The sequence below is a fragment of the Budorcas taxicolor genome, chromosome 6 (genome assembly GCF_023091745.1).
Source record: "Budorcas taxicolor isolate Tak-1 chromosome 6, Takin1.1, whole genome shotgun sequence".
In the NCBI taxonomy this organism is placed as follows: Eukaryota; Metazoa; Chordata; class Mammalia; order Artiodactyla; family Bovidae; genus Budorcas; species Budorcas taxicolor.
In genome coordinates this window covers 55,950,048-55,974,209 of record NC_068915.1, presented here as the reverse complement: position 1 = coordinate 55,974,209, position 24,162 = coordinate 55,950,048, and the positions used below count along the sequence as shown (strand labels likewise).

Sequence of the window (24,162 nt, the reverse complement as noted above, 5' to 3'; positions counted from 1 at the left end):
GTTATTTTGTTGGTTATTTCTGCATGTTGCTGGTCTTTTGCTTTTAATATTGATGGCCAAGTCATTGGCAGTGTTTGCTTTTCAAATGAGTTTACAGTAAATAATTGATAGTAAAAGTCCTCAAACTTATCTGAATAGAGATTTGGCTCTGGTTTTGACAGTTGCCCTTAATATATGTGTGCTTGTATATATTTAGAAAATGATTTACTGAGAAGGGAGTAGAAATTACAAATTGAAAAGTATATTTAAAGAGACTGTGTTAATTAGGGATAATTTATGAATGCTCATTAACAACAAATTAGAGTAATACACAGGGGAAGATATATTTTGTTTTGAGAGTTTTTCCTGCACAGAAAATAGTAATTAAAATGTTTTCAGACTTGATTTACATAAAAGGTCAGAAGTTTCAAAGAATATTGCCATTATACTGTTAATGGTGTGAAAAAAAGCAAATGGGGCGGGGACGGTTGTTAAAAGTTACATGCACTAGTAAGCAAATTCTTCTCAGTAACAAGGATAATTTTTTAAGCACGCTAATTTAATTGGTTCAGTTAAAATTTTGCTTTGAAATACAGTGCCTGAAGCAACATATTACATACTTCATAACACTTGAACTTTTTGAAGAAATTTTCCAGAAGGCACACATACTAAAAGAGTTGTAATAAACCAATAGTAAAGTTATCACGGTCAATGAGATTTCTTTTAAAAAATTTTGTATTAGGATCCTAACAGGTGCTGCTTATGCTTACTCATTTTGAAGATCGAAACTGGAAAGGGTTTCTTTCGACCATGGCTGAACTCCTCTCAAATGTTGTCATCTGTGTTCTCTTTGCACAGGGTAGAACATAAAGTAATGAGCTGGAGTGTCCAGAGTGGCTTGGCAATCAGTTGTATTGCTTCAGGCTCTCAATCTATTGCCAACAATATTTCAAAATGTAGGCAGTCCTGGGCTTACCAATGTCCAGTACAAATAAGACTACTCGTACAGCGGTAAAGAATCCCCCTGCCAATTTAGGAGACACAGGAGATGCATGTCTGATCCCTGGCTTGGGAAGATCCCCTGGAGGAGGGCATGGCAACCTACTCCAGTATTCTTGCCTGGAGAATCTCCATGGACAGAGGATCCTGGTGGGTTACAGTCCATGGGGTCACAAAGAGTCAGACACAACTGAGCGACTGAGCACACATATGCACGCACCTAGATCAGACACAGGTGCTCCTCATTCTCAGATGTGCAGGTCCCTTCTTACCTGTCCTGCTGGAATTGCAGCCTTTTGCCTGACTCTGCTACTGCCTCCATTGGGACTGAGTCCAAGGGACCAGCAGTCTAAGCAGTCACGTCCCTGAGGAGGGACGTGAACCTCAGCTATAATCTGACTGAACCTCTGATGAAGGTGTCCAGGAGTCTCTGCTACTATATACACTCCTATGTTCTCCTCTCCTTGACTCTTTCCTGTATAGAAAACTTACTACCTGAAAAAACTACCTCACTCTTCCATATCAGTCTTAAAGTGTTATTCCTGAATATTCAGTAAAGTAGCAGGCTAAAATACAGATACCCCAAAACCAAACACATAAAATAGCAGAAAAATGACCTTAACAAGAAGAGGCTGACATGAAGAAAGCTACAGAACTACACTAATAGAAATGGGTGAAAATTAATGTAAAGTCTACTAATATTGATCTGCAGGTTTAATGTAATTATTAATGTGTTCAAAATCCCAAAGATAATAACTTTTAGAACTTGGAAAAATGATTTGACAGCTCATCTTAAAGGGTAAACAGATAGGAATACGTGCAAACATTTTAGAGATATAAAAAGTAAAATAACTGTCAAGTATTTTGCACCCAACTGTTTATTCGTACAGTAAAACTAAAATAGCTTAGATCATATTGTGGCATAAAAATGAACAGAGATAGCAATGGTAACATAAAGTGAGGTTAAAAAAATGTAATTGTTTTGATAAGTATGTCATAAATGCATGTCTAAAGAAAATTTATATAATAAATTGCTTTGTTGTTCAGTGGCTAAGTCATATCTGACTCTTTGTGACCCCATGGACTGTAGCCCACCAGGCTCCTCCACCTATGGCATTTCCCAGGCAAGGGTACTGGAGTGGGTTGCCATTTCCTTCTCCAGGGGATCTTCCTGATTCAGGGATAGAACCTGTGTCTCCTGCACAGTCTCCTGCCCGGGCAGGTGGATTCTTTGCCTCTGAGCCACCAGGGAAGCCCAATTGTTAACAGAAATTTTTCAACTTAAATTCTCATCTATTCTGTGTGTAAAATATATCAGATTGATAAAAGAATTAAAACTTGACAAATAGCAACCCTTCAAGCTCCATGGCTATGCAACTGAGTATTTATCAGATTTGTGGGAACCCTTTAAACTTGAAGTAATAGTTCAAAAGAGATCAACATACTTGACTTCATAAAAATAAAAATGAACAGTGACCAGTTAGTATAGACTATTTCATTTAAAAAGATAAGGCCATTTCCTATTTGGTATATAAAGAACTAATGTCAATAAGTAAATGTATAAATAAATGTATAAATTGTTGATCAAGTCAAAACTGAAAACTGCTAGCAAATGCAGAAATATACATTTAACTGTAAGTAAATATACCCTATCAATTTTGCAAAATCTTATTCTTAATTATGTTCCTAACCTTTGACCCTGTGATACCATTTCAAGAAATCTAGCCATACAGAAAAAAAAAAAAGAAATCCAAAGTATTTTTAAAATTATGTGCCATGATAATAATAGCAAACTCAGTGATAAGGGTGAGTAGGAATAAATTCACCATGTAAATTTCAAGCCTTATCATCACTGCCACAGAAAACACTGGTCACCAAAGCATTATCCAGGATCTTCTTCCTGCTCACTTTTTTCTGTACATTCTCCTAACCTGTTTTCTCCATGGAAACCAATTTTTAATTTTATAAAAATTTTATAAAAACTGCCATATTTCCCACCCTTTACACTTTCAAATTCAACTGCTTTCATAAGGAAAAGAATTTATAGTAATAGTTTAACGTTTATAAAACTTAGGACTGATTTGAGCTATATACTTGCTGAATGGGCTTTTGTGCATTTTTCTAGGGCTCTAACAACTTGACTATCGATTTCTATGAAGCATTGTGTTCTAAATTTGTAGTAATAGCTGTAATTTGCTGTGCCCTTAGTATTTGGCCATTTACTGGACTAAACTCTTTAAAAGCACTTTTCTTATTTAATTTGTACAATAACCCTTCACAGTAACCCTTTATCATTTAATAGTCATAATAACTCTATGAGATAGTATGTTTATTACTCCTGTTTACAAATAAGATACAAGAGCAGAGAGCAGTAATGTGAGGTTACAAGCTAGTAGGTAGCAAGCCAGATTTGCACCCAGGTCTTTGACCTAAGACCCCTTGCTCTTAGTTATAAATGCTATCTGCCTACCGGGTTGAAAAAAGTGATTTCCTTGAAAATTTTTAAGATGTTGGGAAAGCTTTTTCTAATTATTATTTTCATGGCTATTATCTTTATAAGATCTATTGCAGGCTATCCAACAATAATATATGTACATGCTTTGATATTAAATTAGAATATAATGATTTCAGTTTTGCCTCTGTCAGATACTTTTCCTGATGGTTCAAGGATTTGAATTTTTTCATATTAATCAGATAAATATGTTGGGATGTGTACAGAAAATATATAATTGATCCAAGAGCAAATGTATATTCTTTTTAATAGTCTCTTTTTGTGAGTTATTGGTGAAAATTTTCAGTATGGATATTTGAGATAGTTTAGTCTATGCCTACATAGATTTGTAGTTCCAAAATCCAAAAAGTACAGAAAATAATAACCCATTTGGTGGCAAAACTTGACCTACACCAACATAAAGATATTTGTCTTAGTCTGCTCAGGCTACCTACCATAGACTGGGTGGCTTATAAAAACAGAAATTTATTCCTCCAGTTCCAGAGGCCGAGGGCCTGAGATTAGGGTGCCAGTGTGGTCAGGTTCTAGTTAGAATTTTCTTCCTGATTGTAGACTGCCCACTTCTCATATCCTCACATAGTGAAAACAGAGTTAATCTCATGACTCAATTAAACACCCAAAGCTATCACCTCCAAATACCTTCATGCTGTGGATTATATTTCAGTTTGGGTTGGGGGGATGTGAACATTCAGACCATAACAATACTTATGGCCTTTATTTATTCACATTATATGAAATGTCATGCATTTTTATAGAGAATATGAATCTATTTGAATATAGGGTGGGTGCTATTTGATGATATTGTGAAGTTACAAAATATACTCCATATGTATTTTTTAAATATGAAAAAATAAAAAACCATCATCAGTTCTCATAAGTCCCAAGTGTTTTGAATAAGGAATTACTGTGTGTGTTTGTCCATATATATGCACACATATATAATCATACATATATATCCAGGATCATTTATTTAAATTTACAACATTGTAACCAATCCAATCTTCATTTACCAAAAATTTGGTATGACATTTATCATGAAATATTTGTGAAGCTAAACATTCTAAACTCTATTCTTAATACTCAAGGAAAATAGAAGGACATTTATAAAATTTGTTTAATTGCAAATTATTTTGTTTTCCTTTACAGAGTAGCAAACCTGACAAAATGTTTTCTCTCAGTTCAGTGAAGTTTTATCTTGGAGTGAAAAAGAAGATGAAGCCTCCAACAAGGTAAAGCTTGGAAGGACAGAGCTGTTGAGAAAGTTACAAGAAAACCTGTCCAAGGATTTAGGGATCAATGGCATTAGTCTGACTCTTCATAAGCTAAGCTTTAGACAGATTCCTTAAGTTGCCACAGACATGTGGCAGGGGACCTGGGTGGGTGGATACGGAGAGATGATGATGTTTCCACTCAAGTCAAGCTCCTAGGGAAGTGCATCTCCTTTGTGTAGAACAAGAAATGCCCAGAAGGCCCTCACAACTGGAAAGTACATGGGTTTCTCCACATTCCATTCCCTGCTCAGTCACAGAATGTTCCAGTCAGTCAGTCTACCCAGAGGAAGAAAAATGCTGCCCTCCATCCTTCTTGGCTTTTTTTTTTTTAACTGGAGGATAATTGCTTTACAGTGTTGTGGGGGTTTCTGCCATATATCAACATGAATCAGAAATATATATATTTTTTATATATTTGTTTTTTATATATATGTTTTATATATATATATACACACACACACATATTTCCTTTTCCCGTCCCATGCCTCTAGGTTGTCACAGAGTTCCAGGCTGGGCTCACTGTGTTATATAGCAGCTTCCCACCAGTTACCTATTTTTCACATGATAGTGTATATATGTCAATATTACTTTCTCAGTCTATCCTTCCTTCCCCTCCTGTTTCCACCTGTCCATTGCCTACATCTGCATCTCCATTGCTTCTTCATATACAGGTTCATCAATACTATTTTTCTAGATTCCATACATATGCATTAATATATGATATTTGTTGCTTTTAGAACATCTTGGTCCTGGCTCTATAATTTGCCCTCTTTGTTTTACTGTATTTGGTAAAACCTCACAGCACATGGGTGGTAGAGAGAAAGTGGACTCTTTAAACATTATTCTTCTCACTAGCACTTGAACCAACCTAGGACTTGACTTATACCATACTTATTCATCACAGATTACTTTGATTAGCTAATTAAAGTTTGTACTAATACTTTTAATATCATGAAACATCATTTTAATGAACTGTATGTGATTTCAGATTCGATTACTGTAAATGTACTCACTTTTGCCTCTGTGCTTAATTTCTTAGCCCAGCACATGTATCTGTGTTGTGGCTGGTACACTCTTTAAAATTTCTCACAATATCAGTAAGTCAATATGTGTATTTTATTTTCGCCATTTTTCTAGACATCTGTCCTTACTCAGCCCAGAATATCCCCGCTGCCTCATAACCTCATGAGACCCCTTCCCCTGTGTCCTTTCAACATATCTATACATTTATAGCCAAACCCCTCAATATCCATCGTTTACCTCTAGATGTATCATACCCAGAGAATCATCACTTGTGGATATCAATCCTGTTATGCTTTCCCACCATTAAACATTACCTCCTTAAAATTTCATCCTGTGTATTGTCTCGTAAAATGAATCATTTTTAATATGTATATTTTTTTTTTCTCCCCATACGATGCAGTTGGGGATTGACAGCATATTCTGAAAAACATCACTGGTGAGTTAACAGCTTACAGATTTTGGATTTGATATATTGATGATAACGGCAGTAAATAACGTTCGCAGATAAATCTAGACACAAGAAACATTTCTTTTAAGTGAAGTTAAACTCTTTTCTAAATACCTTGAGCCTAAAAAGAGAAAAGGAGGTTTGCTTCAGGGTTTAGGTCTGTTTAAGTCTCATGTATCCTATTTGCCACCACCTCAAGAAAAAGTACACATGATTTCTTACTAGTTATTATATAAATGGGGAATCTCTGGTTTTAAGGGATAAGCAGACAAAATTCAGTTTTAAATTAAGGATAAGAACTCTCCAAAACTCAAATTTAAAGAAAAGACCTTGGCTTCAAACTGGTTCTTTCTGTAGAATACTTCTTTCCATTCATGTCACCAGGATCTAGCCACTCTTCATAGAGGTTGGACTAGATGTCTCCTTCTCCCTCATCTCCCTGTGTCTAATCCATACCACATCTGCCAGTTAATTCTCTAATCCACCCATACCCTCTATCCTTGGAGGCTTCATCCGTCTGCTTGGATCGGTCCAGGAGTCCTAAGTGCTCTTCATCCCTCTGACTTTGCTTTTTGTTTCCAGCACATTCTCCACCCAGCACTGAAGAGATTTTCTAAAATGTATCATATTTCTTTTCTGCTTTAACTCATCTGTGAATCCTAAAAAGTAGGATAAAGTATAAGATCACTGGCACAGCACACGAAGTCCTTTAATATGGATCTCCCATGACTTTCCCACATTTTTACTTAATGATAAAATAATCTGTTTTTAATTCACTATACATGCCTTCCTGCTTCATAGCATATGTTTAATATCCGTGCTGTCTTCACTGAACCTTCTTCCATAGTATATGCTTTCCCTTCCCTCATCACTTTTATCTTCTTCCTGCTGATCTGGCAGACTCAGCTGTCATTTTTTACTCAAACCATAGCTGAAATGAGGGAGAAAATCTTATCAGACAACTCTCCTTTCTAATCAATTTATTTCTTCTTTACATTTCTTTACATCTACAGTATTTTGTGCTGATGGATCCATAACTAAAATGATTTGTAGAGGGAACAGTTTTCTTGGACATGGCAATAAAAAGGGACAACTGTCTCCATGAGAGTCCAATGAAAGAAGCAAGGATTATTTCTAGAAGTTTCATTCTAACATTTTTCTAAATTATTAATAAGGATATAAAAATAACTACTTTGAAATTATGCCATTCTAATGTCAGTTAACAAGATTTTCCACCTCATCCCCAATTGTGCTGTTTCTGTTCAACTTTACTTTTTTTCCCCTCGCTTTATTATAGTTTGTTTACATTCCTGGCTTTCCTGATAGACTATGCGAACCTTGAAGGCAAGATCCCTGTTTTGTGTAGGTTTTCAATAGGTTACTGAATCAGTGTTATTGGACATGCAGTGTTTTTTTTTCATTTAGCTCATTTTTCATGAGTCTTGTTGGGTATCAGTGTTTATAATCACATGGACTGTGACTGTCTAAAAAATCTGCTCTTAGGAAAATGTACACATTTTTTCTTCTTAGGCTCAGTTTCTGAGGGAAAAGTATTTTACCCTCATGTACCTGAAAAAGCAAATGACACTGACTTTTCTGCATTTCCAAAAAATACCGCTTATCATTTTTTGGCAGTTATCAAAGCCTTTAGCTATATTTTGGTTAAACTAGCATATTTATACTACTGTTTTGATAGCAGAAGCCTGAAGCAACTTGTACTGAAATACTTCCATTTTGATTGCATGATGTCATTAATTAGGAGAAACCCAAAGAGATTTCTGATCACTTAATCACTTACTTGCCAAAAAAATACACTGGAAAATTCCTTTGTCCTTTTGAATTATTTATTTTATAAACCTTGTCTTATAGGCACCTGTGTTGTGAGAGTTCACAAACTCAAACGGAGTGGATGGCCAATATCTTTATCGCCCAGGTATGATACCTATTTCAACTATCTAGTAAAATGCGACAACTGTTTATAGGAAATGTTAGTGTGGTGGTAGTTTCCAAAGACTTTTTAATGAGTCTTTTGTGTATACTTTCATTTTCTCATTCATGATTTTTTAAATACACGAGGACCCAGATTTACCCACTATTCTGTAAGAGAAAGTTTACTCTTTGTTGAGGCATCTTTTTTCCCCAGCCCAGTGGCTCCTCAGCTTGGGGTGCGTCTGGCTTCAAGATGGTGGAATGAAAAAGAGGGGCTTGTCTGAGCTCTTGTCCTCCAGAGTCCCACTGGATCTGTGTTTAGAAAATGAGTTCTTTTCATTTTTCCAATTTTTTATTAGAAGATAGTTGCTTTACAATGTTGTGTTAGTTTCCACTATAGCAAAGCTAATCACCATACATATACTCTCTCCCTCTTGGGCTCCCTTCCCATTCGTGTTTCCACAGTGCATCAAGTAGAGTTCCCTGTGCTATCCAGTATGTTTTCATTAGTTACCTCCTCTACACATAGTGTCAATTCCAATCTCTTAATTCCTCCCATGCCACTCCAACCCACCCTCATTTCCCCCTTGATATTCATGTATTTCTTCTGTGTCTGTATCTCTATTTCTGCTTTACAAATAAGATCATCTAGAAAAACGGTATAGATGATCTTATTTGCTCTTTTCCTTCCTGTTCTCCCCATGGGCTCCTGCTTTTCCAAAAACAAGGATGGGAACCTACATTTCTGTAATACACACTGTGTAATTCATGTATCTTCCTCGCAATGAATTGTGCACGACACTGCTTATAGATAAGAAAACAAAGTTTACAAAAGGCTCAGTGATTTGCTTAGGACCATACATTTAGTTAGTGGTTTAACCCAGAGGCCAACACCTACCCTCAATTACCCATTTAGTCTCCTCCCTACTGGAGGACTCACTCTTGCAGTGAAGGATAAAATAGTCCCATTAATAGGACTGGTTTCTTCCCCAGCCTTGTCTGGCCAGACTCCCAGCAATGCTTCCCCAGCATTGAAATTCACTGGTAACGATTAAGTTGCCACTCTTTATTACCAAGGGTGTGCTTCCCTGTTTCTCTTACAAGTGAGAAGTTAATTCACCCTCAAATCTTGTCCTTATTTGTTTTGAAAACCATTTTCTCTGTTCATTTAATTTATTAACCTTTCCAGTGGTTAATAAACACTGCTTTTCTCAGCCTGACCCTACTACTACTACCTGGGAATACATTTCCAGAAAAAGTCCAGTGTCTAACTTTTTAGAGCCTTTTCTTTTTTCTGACTGTTTAAAAATTTTCATATTCAAGTCTTACTTTAATGAAAGTATGGTTCTAATTTTACTATTACTTCAAGCCTAGAGTCTAAAACTGTTACAGTATCTGGTTATGGCACAATTAAATTGATGTTTTCGTTTTTATGACTGAAGTCATTAGATGCTGTAGTTGAAAATCAAGGTGTAAATAGCCAGGAAACCAGGGTTGTTCTCACCACCAAGTTATTTCTCCTTGCCTCACCTGTCCCTTGCTGTGCTGGCCCCAGAGACTCAGTCCAATTACACTTCTTCAGTTCATTCCACTTCTTAGGATTAAGGTAAACACAAAGGTCCTTTTGGATTTGAGGATTTAATGGTTCACCTCCATGGGGAAAGAGACAGGAATGTAGCAAACGTTAATATATATGTTAATACACACACACACAAAACCCAACAGTGAACAATGAATTCTTTCTGGTGCCCAGAATACTTTTCTAATATCCATCCCCATTCTCACCCCTGCCTGAACAAAAGTCTTCAGCTTACCTGTCACAGCCTCAGAAAAAATCTTCCCTGACCTTCAGACCAATTAGACCTTAGAGCTGTAGGAACTCTCAGTGTCCTGTACTTGAACATTGTAATACTAACTAAAAAGCATTTGTGTATTTAAGTTTCTTATGTCTGTCTTTCCTACTAAAATGTAAACCCCGTGAGAGGAAGGACTCAGTCTTACTAGAACTACATGTTTATCTGCATCACAGGATCCAGTACATCTTACAAAGTACATGCTCAAGTTAGTATTCTAAATTAGTAAAGAGAATAGTCAGGTAAAATTTCAAATAGATATTAGTGTGGTAAAATAATGAAATAAGCCAGGGAAAGGAAAACCAGTGTGACTGACATAAGGAGGGCATTTATTGAGAAGGATTCTCAGGGGACACCTTTCTGAGTAGCTGACAGGTATGCTGAGACCTGTCTGAAATAAGGAAGCCAAGTGTGTAGGACAGTCAGAACATTCCAGGGGGTGGGGCCACCCAGGACATAATCTTGACTTATGCCGTGAACATCAGGAAAGCCTATCTTGGAGAGGACATAAGAGATGAGGAAGGCAGGGGACAGGTGATGTAGACCCAGTTTAGGAGTTTTAGTGGGAAACAGGGAAAGATATAATCAGCTCTTATTATGGGGAAGAAGTAATTCTGGTTCCTTTGCTGAGCTACATTTTAGGGGTCAAAGATGGAGGTAGGAAGAACAGCCATGTGGAAGAAGACAGCAGCTCAGACTAGGTAACAGGGGGTCTGGTAAGACATACTCAGATTCAGGAATATTTGAAGGTGGAGCCAGTAAGTCTTAAAAATTGATCAGCTATAACAGTTTGAGAGGAATAGAAATGAAGAGTCCTAGTTGTTTGGCCTCTGGCAGCTGGTGAATGTAAGTGATATTATCAGAAGTGCGGAAGAAGACAGGGTTCTATTTGGGCCACATGAAATTTGAGATGCGCATTGGACATACAAGTGGATAAGCTGAGTAGCAGGTTTAGATGTATGGATCAGAAATTCAGGCAAAACTTTAGGGCTGAAATGTAAATTTGACGGCAGCATTTGGATTGTATTAAATGCCATGAGAGGCTACAGTGAAATGAGAGAATATACAGAGAAAATATTAGAATAGTAGAATTATTCTAACATTAGAACACAAAATTGGAGAGGGGAGGGCTGTATCAAGAGAAGGAGGTCAGACAAATAAGCCCTAGGACATCCCAAACTTTAAAGGTCAAACAGAAGAGAAAAATTGAGCAAAAGAAATGAGTAGCTTTGAGAAAGCAGGAAAACCAGGTGATAGGTGCAGAGAATTCTATCAAAGAATCAGAAGAGAGAATATTAAACCAGCAGGGGCCTTGAGCAGATGTGAAGCAATGTGAGCAACTGCATGTGTTCATCATTGCAGAAAAAATTCATTATACAACAGAGTGTGTGACATATTTGTTCTCGGATTGTTGACTACATATTCTGACCCACTATGCAATTATAGATATGACTGGGGAAGAGTTATTTATATTCAAAGCAAATAGTTATTGGAAGAGAAGGAAGCCTTGTTTATATGGCTAGAGATGCAGAGAGATTGGTACGTCTCATGGTGAGAAAATGAAATTGAATGACTACTACTAATTTTTCAATTATATCAGTGAGGTCACCACATGTGAGTCTGGGAGGGATATTACATGTACAGAGACAGAATAAAAGGTGAGAAATTACCTTCAGAGAGTGAGGAAGCTAGTTGTACTGTAGGAGAATGTCCAGGGAGTGCTGAAGGCTCATTTGAAATTTTAGGATAAATTAAAAGTGAGATGAATCTCCAGACTGATCGATTCTTTTTTTTTGCCTCCATTAATTTGGAGGTACCCACAGAATAAGTAGAATTGGGTTTTACTATGCTTGGGGTTTTATCAGGCAAGTGTGGTAGGAGAAGCAGCCCAGCCTTGATTTATAAGGTGGTGAGTATACTGAATGACCTTGAAATCTAAGCCAGACTGTGAAAGAAGTGGGGAAAATGTGAAAAGCAGAATGGATAGACAGTCTCAAGAAGTCTAAGGTATATTCAGAGTGAACGAAGCTAAACTAAGTTATCTGGAAAGATGTCAAGATCAGAAATTGAGAGGCAGAACCTTGTTAACGGCAGCATTACTCACCATAGGCATAGTATGGGAATAACCTATCGATGGATGAATGGATAAAGAAAATGTGTATTCATACATATATACAGTGGAATATTATTCAGCCCTAAAAAGGAAGTCTATCATTTGGGACAAGATGAATGAACCTGGAAGGCATTATGCTAAATGAATTAAGCCAGACAATTACTGCAATGGTATTCCACATAAAAGTCAAACTCATAGAATATGACAGTGGTTTCCAAGGGATGTGGGGGGCAGGAGTAAGAAGTTGGTGAAAAGGTAGATACTTTTGGATACATGATGAATAAAATCTGAGGATCTAATAGGTGACATGGTGAGTGCAGTTCATAACACTGTATTATAAAATTTAAATTTTCTAAGAGAATAGAACTCAAATATTCTAACCAAAAAGGCACTGGTGGGGAGGGGTAAATACATATGTGAGGTGATCAATATGTTGATTAACTCGATGAGGGAAATCCTTTCACAGTGTATGTATGTAGTCATCATGCCATACACTTTAAACATCTTTTATTTGTCAGTTATACCTCAGTAAAGCTGTGGGGGAAAATTAGGAAAAGGAAGTGAGAGGCAGGAACGAAGATTTGAGGGTGTGATCACTGGTTATAATAATAAGATCCTCATCTATATGCTCCATGCAGTTTGATTTTTTGAAGTCACTTATCCTGGAGAAGGAAATGGCAACCCACTCCAGTACTCTTGCCTTGAAAATTCTGTGGACTGAGGAGCCCGGTAGGCTACAGTCCATGGGGTCACAGAGAGTCGGACATGACTGAGTGACTTCACTTCACTTCACACATAACTATAAATGATATCAGAACATATTACTTATGTCTTAAGATTTGTGGTGGGAAAAATATTGCTACCTCTTGGATAAATCCAGTGAGAACTAATTAGCCAGTATTTACAGTATTATATATATATATATATCATGTCAGAAAAAATACTGTGTTTAGAAACTACATTTGCTCTTAGACTTCTTGAAATAATACCATTTAATACATATACTATACACCAGTGAGTAAAAGCCTAGGCTTTTACCTACGTAGGGTTACCTAATTCCTTCCCATCAGTTTGTTTCCAGCTTTACATGTTGGGAATGTCTGAGTTCTGTAATATGAGTTATTTTACTGAGTTTAAGACTGTGATATAAAAATATGAAACTTGTAACTTTCTGATTGAAATATTGCATAACCATTGCAGATTTGCTGAACCAAAGTAAGCACCCCACTGAAACTCAAGGGTAGATTTGATGCCTAGGCAATAACTCTACTAATAACAGGACATACACTGTAGGGTCCCTAAGGATGAAATGAGATAATACCTGTATATTGGTAAGCACAAAGTGTAGCAGTATGCCCTTCAATATAGCTTAGCTGCTGTTTTATAGTGAGTATAAAGTTTGTTGAAATAGTTCTTTTGCTATAAAACAGGACATTAAAATACTAATTGCAACATAAGAATATGACTCTGTTCAGTCTTGAGTAGAGGAAAAGAACGAGTAGGCATTTAGCGATATGGTTTACCAGATGGTTTTCATCATAACATCTGTAAACTTCTCATTGTGTGTGGTTGATATTTTGTATTTCTTTCATAGAATGCTGTCTGAAAATCGATTTGTTTCTCCTAGCTTCTGAAAAATTAATCTACCCTGAGGAGTATAAAAGTCTTTAAAAGATTTTTCTTTTATATGTATATCTTAAGGATTTATCATTCAAGAGCTTATATTTTTACCCATGGGTATTTCCCCCCTTTGCAAAATTACCTTTTTTCCAGTCATATCTATAATTGCTCACTGGCCAGAATATGTAGTCAACAAGTTGAGCACAAATACACGCTCTGTTGTAAAATGATTTTCAGTAGAAATGTTTGTGTACAAGGTAACATTTCTTTGGAATTCAATTAGGTGAAAACGAAACATTTTTCAAAAGGTCATAAAATAAAGATAATTTTTCTGCTAGCCATGCCTTAGGTTGACTTGAGAGTATATATAATGTCAAATTATTTTGACACTAAAAGTTATCTTCAGTGGTAAGAGAAAATGAATGTGTAGTTATTTTGATTACAGGGCCTAGAAATGTAGCGAGGTATATTATTTTTCTTCTACAAAGAGATTTACTGGTTTCTGTAGATATTTTCCCCCTTTTGGTTTGATAAGTAGTACAGAAGGCATATTTCTGAAGCTTAGAAATTGAACTGAGACCTCAAAGCTCAGTTCACTTAGGAGTTTCACATCCTCAAGCGGTGCTACCACGAGAATCAACATCATAATTACAAACAACCTTCTCGTGAAAAGCGGATCACCTGACTTGGATAGATGGGAAAGGAGCCCAGTGACTGTAAACTTGGTGGACCACATAATAAAGTCACACACCCACAGCAAGAAATTGTGTTTCCACAGCATGAAAATGATATATGGCCACCAGCTGGAAAGGAACGAAAACGTTCTATAACCAAAAATCCCAAAATTGGAGGTTTGCCTCTGATTCCCATCCAGCATGACAGAAATGCAACCCAAGCCCGGAGAGAGACTCAGGTAAGATTAGGATGTTTGTTTTTACATTAGTCATAATAACATTTGTTTTCTTATGTCTTAATGTGGTTAAATGCATCAGTTACCTCATTGGTTTCAAGAGCACAGTAATAATCACTTGGAAGAGTGCAGTAAAAATAGTAAAACTGTAAAAATCACATCCATCAAGAAACTGTATGAATAATCCTAAGCCACTCTTTGAAGTTTTATATTTTGTTAACTTAAATAAAAGTAATTTTAACAATATTCGTGATCACTCAATTAAATATGCATCATTGCATGATACCACTTAGCTTTTTTTTAATCCCTAAAGTGGCCAAGAATATTAAATATGTATACAAAAGTTTCTGGTGGTAAAAATCAGTCTCAAATTAGCCTTACAAGTACACTTGTAACCTCCTTACAATAAGCGCAGGGCAGAATATGTCAGGAGCCATGGTAACAAGACTTACCAGTAACACAATCAAATTCCAGTGGTTTGGGAACCCATTAACTCAGTTAATTTAAGGAACGGCAGGATGATCTTTGAGCATCAATAAAGAAGATTTGGCATCTTTCATGAAAACTGTGTTTTCCTTCTCACTTTTGAAGGGTAGGGTGAACATAAGTAGCATTGGTCTTGATGCAGACAAAGACACAGGCTGTAAATCTCAAAACTCATTAGACAGTTTGCAACTAATGTGCATTTCAGTGCATTAAATGAGTCCTTCAAAACAAAAAGAAAAGCACGCAAAAGTTGTTTCTTCTTAGAGCCCAGATTTGGCATTAAGCTATGTGAGTTTCTTGCTTTCTAAACAAGAATAACTTTTTTAAAAGTTTTAACGCAATATAGTTGATTTACAAAGTTGTGTAAGTTTCAGGTATAACAGGAATAACTTTTGAGAGACAAAAGCCATTTTAATTTAGTGATCAGACTTTTAAAAAGTGTTTTTCCATGACTATCTTTCCTTAAACATTTATCCCACTGTAGTGTCCCTTTTCTCTAAAAGATAAAAGCTTTGAAAATAATGGTTTATTTCCTTTGTTGCCTTCTGTGCTGATGTAATCAAAGAGAAGAATAAGACAGCAAGAACTCAGGAGCTTGTCCCTTCTGCCATTTTGCACTTACAAGTTTTTCTTCCTTATAATAAACTGCTTTGCAGAACTGTGGATTCCCCAGATAATCTAGAATCTTCATTTTAAGAGTCATGTTTGGGAACCCAGCTTAGGGGACATAGAAATGCAGGGAATAGATATGCCCTGCTGTGACCCTAGCTTCTCCTGACATTGCCTCAGGATCAATTATGGAGCAAAGCAAAGTAAATTTTAGGATCAAAGTACGTTAACCAGTTTCCAGTATAGAATTGAGATGATTGAATATACAGTAGTTTGTTCAGTTCAGTCGCTCAGTCATGTCCGACTCTTTGCGACCCCATGAATTGCAGCATGCCAGGCCTCCCTGTCCATCACCATCTCCCGGAGTTCACTCAGACTCACGTCCATCGAATCCGTGATGCCATCCAGCCATCTCATCCTGGGTTGTCCCCTTCTCCTCCTGCCCCCAATCCCTCCCACCATCAGAGTTTTTTCCAATGAGTCAACTCGTCTCATGAGGTGGCCAAAGTAGTGGAGTTTCAGCTTTAGCATCATTCCTTCCAAAGAAATCCCAGTGTTGATCTCCTTCAGAATGGATTGGTTGGATCTCCTTGCAGTCCAAGGGACTCTTAAGAGTCTTCTCCAACACCACACTTCAAAAGCATCAATTCTTCGGCTCTCAGCCTTCTTCACAGTCCAACTCTCACATCCATACATGACCACAGGTAAAACCATAGCCTTGACTAGACGGAACTTAGTCAGCAAAGTAATGTCTCTGCTTTTGAACATGCTGTCTAGGTTGGTCATAACTTTTCTTCCAAGGAGTAAGCGTCTTTTAATTTCATGGCTGCAGTCACCATCTGCAGTGATTTTGGAGCCCCCCAAAATAAAGTCTGACACTGTTTCTACTGTTTCCCCATCTATTTCCCATGAAGTGATGGGACCAGATGCCATGATCTTCGTTTTCTGAATGTTGATGAGCTTTAGGCCAACTTTTTCACTCTCCTCTTTCACTTTCATCAAGAGGCTTTTTAGTTCCTCTTCACTTTCTGCCATAAGGGTGGTGTCATTTGCATATCTGAGGTTATTGATATTTCTCCTGGCAATCTTGATTCCAGCTTGTGTTTCTTCCAGTCCAGCGTTTCTCATGATGTACTCTGCATCTTAAACTCAAATCCAGAATTTCAGAGGCAACTTTTTTAACATTGTTGAGATCAGAAAACTGATGAACAAAAACTATAAACAAATTGATTTCAAAGGCTTTGAAAACAACTTTATGAAATATTAATTTCTAGAAAATTTGTTAGTAAACTAAACCAAGCTTTTTCATAAGTGTGGGAATTCAACAAATTTGACAAAGAAAAATTTTAAATGTTTGATGTTTTTCAGTGATAAATAATGTTTTATTTGGTAATGTTTTTCACTAAAAACCATTAAAGTTTAAAAAAAGAAAAATTAAAATTGCAAGTTTTCACACAAACCAAATAAAGTATTTTTTATTGAACTGAAGTAAATATGTAAGTATATTAATAAATGACTAATACTAGCTAGCTTAATACAATCAAATATTACTAGCTAGCTTAAAGTAAGTCAATGGATATGGTCAAGAAAATTGCTTCTCAAAGAAATTGTTGACAGATTGGTGCATTTGGTGACTTCCCATTTCATGAGCTGTCTTGCTTTCAAGACGTTCATTTAAAAGTTGTATGAGAATACCTTCTCCAAGCAAGGAAGGCTTCCTGGAGGAAATGACTTCTAAACTTAATTGAGTAAATTAGTATTGAGCTAGTGAATAAGCAAGAGGAAGTAAGTTTTTGACAGATCATACATGAAGAGGCAAACAGTGCTTAAGAACACACAAGCTAAATGATACCTATGGCCCTCCTACTTCTTCTCGGGTACCTTCTTAACTTACTGTGTACATTGTGCTCAGCTTTTATCTGTAAGCTCCTAGGGATAATAAAAAGCCCTTACTTCACAGGGTAGTATTCTCTCTGCTTAGATATGAACTCCATTTCAGATCCTCATTTTCAGTTTTCTCTGACACAAACTGGCATCCTCTGGACCAAGCCACCTCTGCTTTCCTAATTTCATAGCTTATCAATCTTTCTTTTTGAATTATTAATACCTTAAGGACAGTGAAGCATATATGGATGCCTTTTTTTCCCCACGGTATCAATGCCCTTGGCTTTCCCACAACATACAAGGCACTCCACATACCATATAATCATACAAAGCATCACTTTCACATCCTCTTGATTTTTATCAATTCACTTCACCACCCCTCCCCACCTTCATATATGGTTATGTTATTTAGTTTAATATCATAGTTTTACTTGAAATTTTAGCAGTATATGTATTAATGCATGTGTGTATGCTAAATTGGTATGCTCAAGAATGAGATGGACTTAAGTTACACCAACAGGAAAGAGTCAAGAGATATTGAGGAGTAAAGAAGTTAGGAGTAAAGAGAGTTCCAGAAAAACATCTATTTCTGCTTTATTGACTATGCCAAAGCCTTTGACTGTGTGGATCACAATAAACTGTGGAAAATTCTGAAAGAGATGGGAATACCAGACCGCCTAACCTGCCTCTTGAGAAATCTGTATGCAGGTCAGGAAGCAACAGAGCTGGACATGGAACAACAGACTGGTTCCAAATAGGAAAAGGAGTACGTCAAGGCTGTATATTGTCACCCTGCTTATTTAACTACTATGCAGAGTACATCGTGAGAAATGCTGGACTGGAAGAAACACAAGCTGGAATCAAGATTGCTGGGAGAAATATCAATAACCTCAGATATGCAGATGACATCACAAAGTGAAGAGGAGCTAAAAAGGCTCTTGATAAAAGTAAAAGAGGAGAGCAAAAAAGTTGGCTTAAAGCTCAACATTCAGAAAACGAAGATCATGGCATCTGGTCCCATCACTTCATGGGAAATAGATGGGGAAACAGTAGAAACAGTGTCAGACTTTATTTTGGGGGGCTCCAAAATCACTGCAGATGGTGACTGCAGCCATGAAATTAAAAGACGCTTACTCCTTGGAAGAAAAGTTATGACCACCCTAGACAGCATATTCAAAAGCAGAGACATTACTTTGCCAACTAAGGTCCGTCTAGTCAAGGCTATGGTTTTACCTGTGGTCATGTATGGATGTGAGAGTTGGACTGTGAAGAAGGCTGAGCGCCGAAGAATTGATGCATTTGAAGTGTGGTGTTGGAGAAGACTCTTAAGAGTCCCTTGGACTGCAAGGAGATCCAACCAGTCCATTCTGAAGGAGATCAACCCTGGGATTTCTTTGGAAGGAATGATGCTAAAGCTGAAGCTCCACTACTTTGGACACCTCATGCGAAGAACTGACTCATTGGAAAAGACTCTGATGGTGGGAGGGATTGGGGGCAGGAGGAGAAGGGGATGACCCAGGATGAGATGGCTGGATGGCATCACGGACTCGATGGACATGAGTCTGAGTGAACTCCGGGAGATGGTGATGGACAGGGAGGCCTGGCATGCTGCAATTCATGGGGTCTCAGAGTTGGACACAACTGAGCGAATGAATGAATGAATGAATGAAGTTAGTTATAGAATTGAGGTACCTGATAGCACAATGGAAATTTCAATAAGGTGGTATAGGGGAAAGTATAAAAGTAAAAATGATACAAAACAGGATGATTGTATTGAAGAGACTAGATGACTAGTGTGTGCTAAGTCACTTCAGTCGTTTCTGACAATGCAGTCCTATGGACGATAGCCCGCAAGACCTCCTCTGTCCATGGGGATTCTCCAGGCAAAAATACTGGAGTGGGTTGCCATACCCTCCTCCAGGGGATTTTCCCTACCCAGGGGTCGAACCCATATCTCTTATGACTCCTGCATTTGCAAGCAGGTTCTTCACCACTAGTGCCACCTGAGAAGGCCATACTTACTACACCAGAGTCCCCATGTCTTTCTGCCAATAGCTGAAAAAAGAAATGTCATCATGATCTATAAAACCGCTCCATATTGATCCTTGAACTCAGCAGTGGCCACAGGACTGGAAAAGGTCAGTTTTCATTCCAATCCCAAAGAAAGGCAATGCCAAAGAATGCTCAAACTACCACACAGTTGCACTCATCTCACATGCTAGTAAAGTAATGCTCAAAATTCTCCAAGCCAGGCTTCAGCAATACGTGAACCTTGAACTTCCAGATGTTCAAGCTAGTTTTAGAAAAGGCAGAGGAACCAGAAATCAAATTGCCAACATCTGCTAGATCATCAAAAAAGCAAGAGAGTTCCAGAAAAACATCTATTTCTGCTTTATTGACTATGCCAAAGCCTTTGACTGTGTGTATCACAATAAATGTGGAAAATTCTGCAAGAGGATGGGAATACCAGACCACCTGACCTGCCTCTTGAGAAACCTGTATGCAGGTCAGGAAGCAACAGTTAGAATTGGACATGGAACAACAGACTGGTTCCAAATTGGGAAAGGAGTATGTCAAGGCTGTATATTGTCACCCTGCTTATTTAACTTACATGCAGAGTGCATCATGAGAAATGCTGGGCTGGAAGAAACACAAGCTGGAATCAGGATTGCCAGGAGAAATATCAATAACCTCAGATAGACAGATGACACCACCCTTATGGCAGAAAGTGAAGAACTAAAAAGCCTCTTGATGAAAGTGAAAGAGGAGAGTGAAAAAGTTGCCAACATTCAGAAAACTAAGATCATGACATCTGGTCCCATGACTTCATGGCAAATAGATGGGGAAACAGTGGAAACTGTGTCAGACTTTATTTCGGGGGGCTCCAAAATGCCTGCAGATTGTGACTGCAGCCATGAAATTAAAAGATGCTTACTCCTTGGAAGGAAAGTTATGACTAACCTAGACAGCATATTGAAAAGCAGAGACATTACTTTGCCAACAAAGGTCTATCTAGTCAAGGCTATGATTTTTCCAGTGGTCACGTATAGATGTGAGAGTTTAACTGTGAAGAAAGCTGAGTGCCGAAGAATTGATGCTTTTGAAGTGCGGTGTTGGAGAAGACTCTTAAGAGTCCCTTGGACTGCAAGGAGATCCAGCCAGTCCATTCTGAAGGAGATCAACCCTGGAAATGATGCTAAAGCTGAAACTCAAGTACTTTGGCCACCTGATGCAAAGGGCTGACTCATTGGAAAAGACCCTGGTGCTCGGAGGGATTGGGGACAGGAGGAGAAGGGGACAACAGAGGATGAGATGGTTGGATGGCATCACCGACTCAATGGACATGGGTTTGGGTAAACTCCAGGAGTTGGTGATGGACAGGGAGACCTGGCGTGCTGCAGTTTATAGGATCACAAAGAGTTGGACACGACTGAGAGACTCAACCTACCTGAACGGAAGATACCAAGTGAAACTTTTTTAAGATTCATATTGATTTATAAACTCCCCATCACATCCTTATGTTTAAATGGCCATTATTTTTACTAATCCTTTCTTATTTTTCTTTTTGTACTGTGATAAAATATTTTCCATATTAACCTGTTTATATGCACAATTCATTAATTACATTCACATGGCTGTGTAGCCATTCTAACACATTCTAATGAAACTTTAGAATTAAGCTAGATACTAAACAACTAAATATTTCTTCTTATCAGGTTTAGAGTAGAAGTATTTCTCTGAGATGTATAATCATGAGCTTATCAGAAAATTTCAAATTGTAAAACTATGTCCCAATCTGCTGGAATTTAGGAAGATAAAACAATATGATAAAATATTATACATTTGAATTTTTTTAACCTTTCTTCATCCCTTATTCAGAAAATATTTATTGGTAATTTCCCATCTGCAGGCACTGTGATAAGTTCACTCATCAGTGAACAAACAAAAGCTAAAAACAAAACCCTCCTTGCACTGTGTTGAGTTTCTATCAGCATTCAAATAATCACAAGAGGTATGAATAGCTTATCTAGTATACTAGAAAGAGCAACTACAGAGTAAAATAAAGAGATGAGGTATTGCCCTTTGAACATTACATTGGGCATCCTATTTATGCTACTTAATTTCATTATTTGCAAAGCAGTATTTATTTTATATTGGAGTATAGTTGATTAACAATATTGTGTTTCAGGTGTACAGCAAAGTGAGTCAGCCATACATATATATGTATCTATTCTTTCTCAAATTATTTTCCCATTTAGGTTATTACAGAATATTGGCCTGAGTTCCCTATGCTATACCGGTTATATAAGTATAGCAGTGCTTTGGGTAGTATAGTCATTTTAACAATATTGATTCTTCCAACCCAAGAACATGTTGCCTTCCAAGCCAGATCCTTTGGGGGCTCCTCTTCCCATAGACAGACCCCTTGGTTGGAAAGCCTCATGTGAAGCTCAGGACTTTTACTGCTGTGGGAGAACTTCTGCGGTATAGTTATTTTCCTGTTTGTAGGTCACCCACCCAGTAGATATGAAATTTGATTTTATCATGATTATACTCTTGCTGCCATCTCATTGTGGCTTTTTGTCTTTGGATGTAGGTATCTTTTAAAAAAGTTCCAGTGTGTGTGTGTGTTTTTGTCGATTGTTGTTCAGTTAGTTTTTTGGTGTTTTCCTAAGAATGGGTAAGCACACATACTTCTACTTGCCATCTGCAAAACAGTCCCATTCTTCATGCTACATCACCATTTTCATTTCATCTTTCTCTCAAACATTTATAATAAGAAATTTTCCTTGGATTTCTTTGTGCTTTGCAGTTTTTATGAGGAAATGTTGAAGAAATTCCTTCAACTCTTGCTTGTGAAAAGAAAAATGACTTATGCCTTCCCACTTCCCCCAACTCAGTTTTTTGGATAGCCTTTCGCTGTGGCTCCATACCAACGAGATGCTTGCTTCTCTGTTGTTCATTCTTTTATCTTAACATTTGTTAGGTTGTAATCCCCTTTGAGAATCTAATGAGAGTTCTGAATGTCAATACTTGCCCAGTCACAAGATGCCATTGACACTAGTTATGAAAGTACACCTGTGGGTTTTAATACACAACTATATATTTCTTTCAGTGTTTTCACAAATATCTGTAGGATTCTAATAGGCATTATATGGGGAAAAGATTGCACTAGTCAAATATTTTTGGAGGAGGAAAAAAATTAAGTTGAACAGGTTTTTCTGATGAAGTATTTCTCAGCTTCTTTAATATGTATTGTGAATCTCAAAGAGGGATCTATTACAAAGTGTATTTCCTGGACTTATGGCCACAGAGACCCCCGTTTTCCTCTGTATTTCGGGTACAACACTGTAGGATTATAGATGCATGAACCTGTGACACATCCGAGCAGCAGTGAATTGAAAGAGGCAAGTTTAAAATGGGAGTCAATTTGAATAACTAGCTTGAAAGACATCTTTGAAGTGGTATGTTAAATGCTTGTTAAAATGAATTTCCGTGATCTCCATTTCAGTTGGTTTTGTAGCTCTCAGATCCGTCTATAAATTCAGACCTGCTGCTAGTGCCAAAGTCAAGTTAGAACCTAAGTCATAGAAATAAACTCTAATAAAAGAAGCATCAACTTCTACGTGCCATGTATTCTTTAAGCAGAGTAGGCCAGATCTTGCTTCCCTCTGACATGTTTTGTTTTATTTTAAGAGTGCAAAAGCAGAACTCGAAAGGCTGCGGCTCGGTGCAAAGCGTGACCAAGGTGGAGATGGCACCTTAAAGGAGAAAGCCTCCATCGTGGCCCAGTGCCTGGAGCACAAGGACGAGAAACTTCGAAATCGAACCAAAAAACACCGGAGTTTCAACTGTCTGGAGGACACAGAGGCTGAGGTCTTCCCAGGGCGACAGAAAGGCCATAAAGGCCTAAAGACACTGAGGAAGACTGAGGACAGGAATGGCAAAGATACTTTGGACTGCAATAATAAGTTACCGCCAAAGGTCATCGAAGAGCTTAGCGTGGTTCTCCAACGATCAAGAACGCTTCCAAAAGAGTTACAGGCTGAGCAAGTGGTGCAGAAGGAAATAAAATGACTTGTCCTACAAATTATTTTTTTAAATATTGTGTACAGTGTCTGAAACCAAACTGTATTTTATGCTAGGAGAGATGTGTTTAGCTATCCTTAACCATTTAAAGAGCATTTTAAACTATTAATATGTATGTATATATGTGATAGTGTAAGATTCAGTGTTGTGGTCTGAACAGAGCTTGTACAGTTCAGCTCTGTTAACCTTGCGTAGGAAGGCATGGGTTACTTTGAGTGGCCAACCTTTTGAAGTACAGTTGACCCCTGAACAACATGGGGCAGGGGTTAGTGTGTTAATCTGTGTATAATTTATAGTCAGCCCCCATATCTGAAATTCCTCTGCATTTGTAGGTTCAACTGATTGTGGATCATGTAGTGCTGTAGGATTCACTTTTTAAAAATATCCACATATAAGTGGACCCATGCAGTTCAAAACCCACATTGATCAAGGGTCA

At 37.5% G+C, this 24,162-nt stretch overlaps 1 protein-coding gene across 1 annotated transcript in view; it reads left to right on the top strand.

Moving 5' to 3' along the window:
- Nucleotides 1-23,714, top strand: part of ARAP2 (ArfGAP with RhoGAP domain, ankyrin repeat and PH domain 2) — a 187,846-nt gene extending 164,132 nt beyond the window's left edge. Inside the window, exons 29-33 of the mRNA XM_052642100.1 lie at nucleotides 4,637-4,719; nucleotides 6,185-6,220; nucleotides 8,102-8,165; nucleotides 14,526-14,660; nucleotides 23,334-23,714. Coding sequence (XP_052498060.1) covers nucleotides 4,637-4,719; nucleotides 6,185-6,220; nucleotides 8,102-8,165; nucleotides 14,526-14,660; nucleotides 23,334-23,714 — 699 coding nt within the window. The remainder of the gene's footprint in view (nucleotides 1-4,636; nucleotides 4,720-6,184; nucleotides 6,221-8,101; nucleotides 8,166-14,525; nucleotides 14,661-23,333) is intronic.
- The last annotated feature ends 448 nt before the right edge of the window (nucleotides 23,715-24,162 follow it).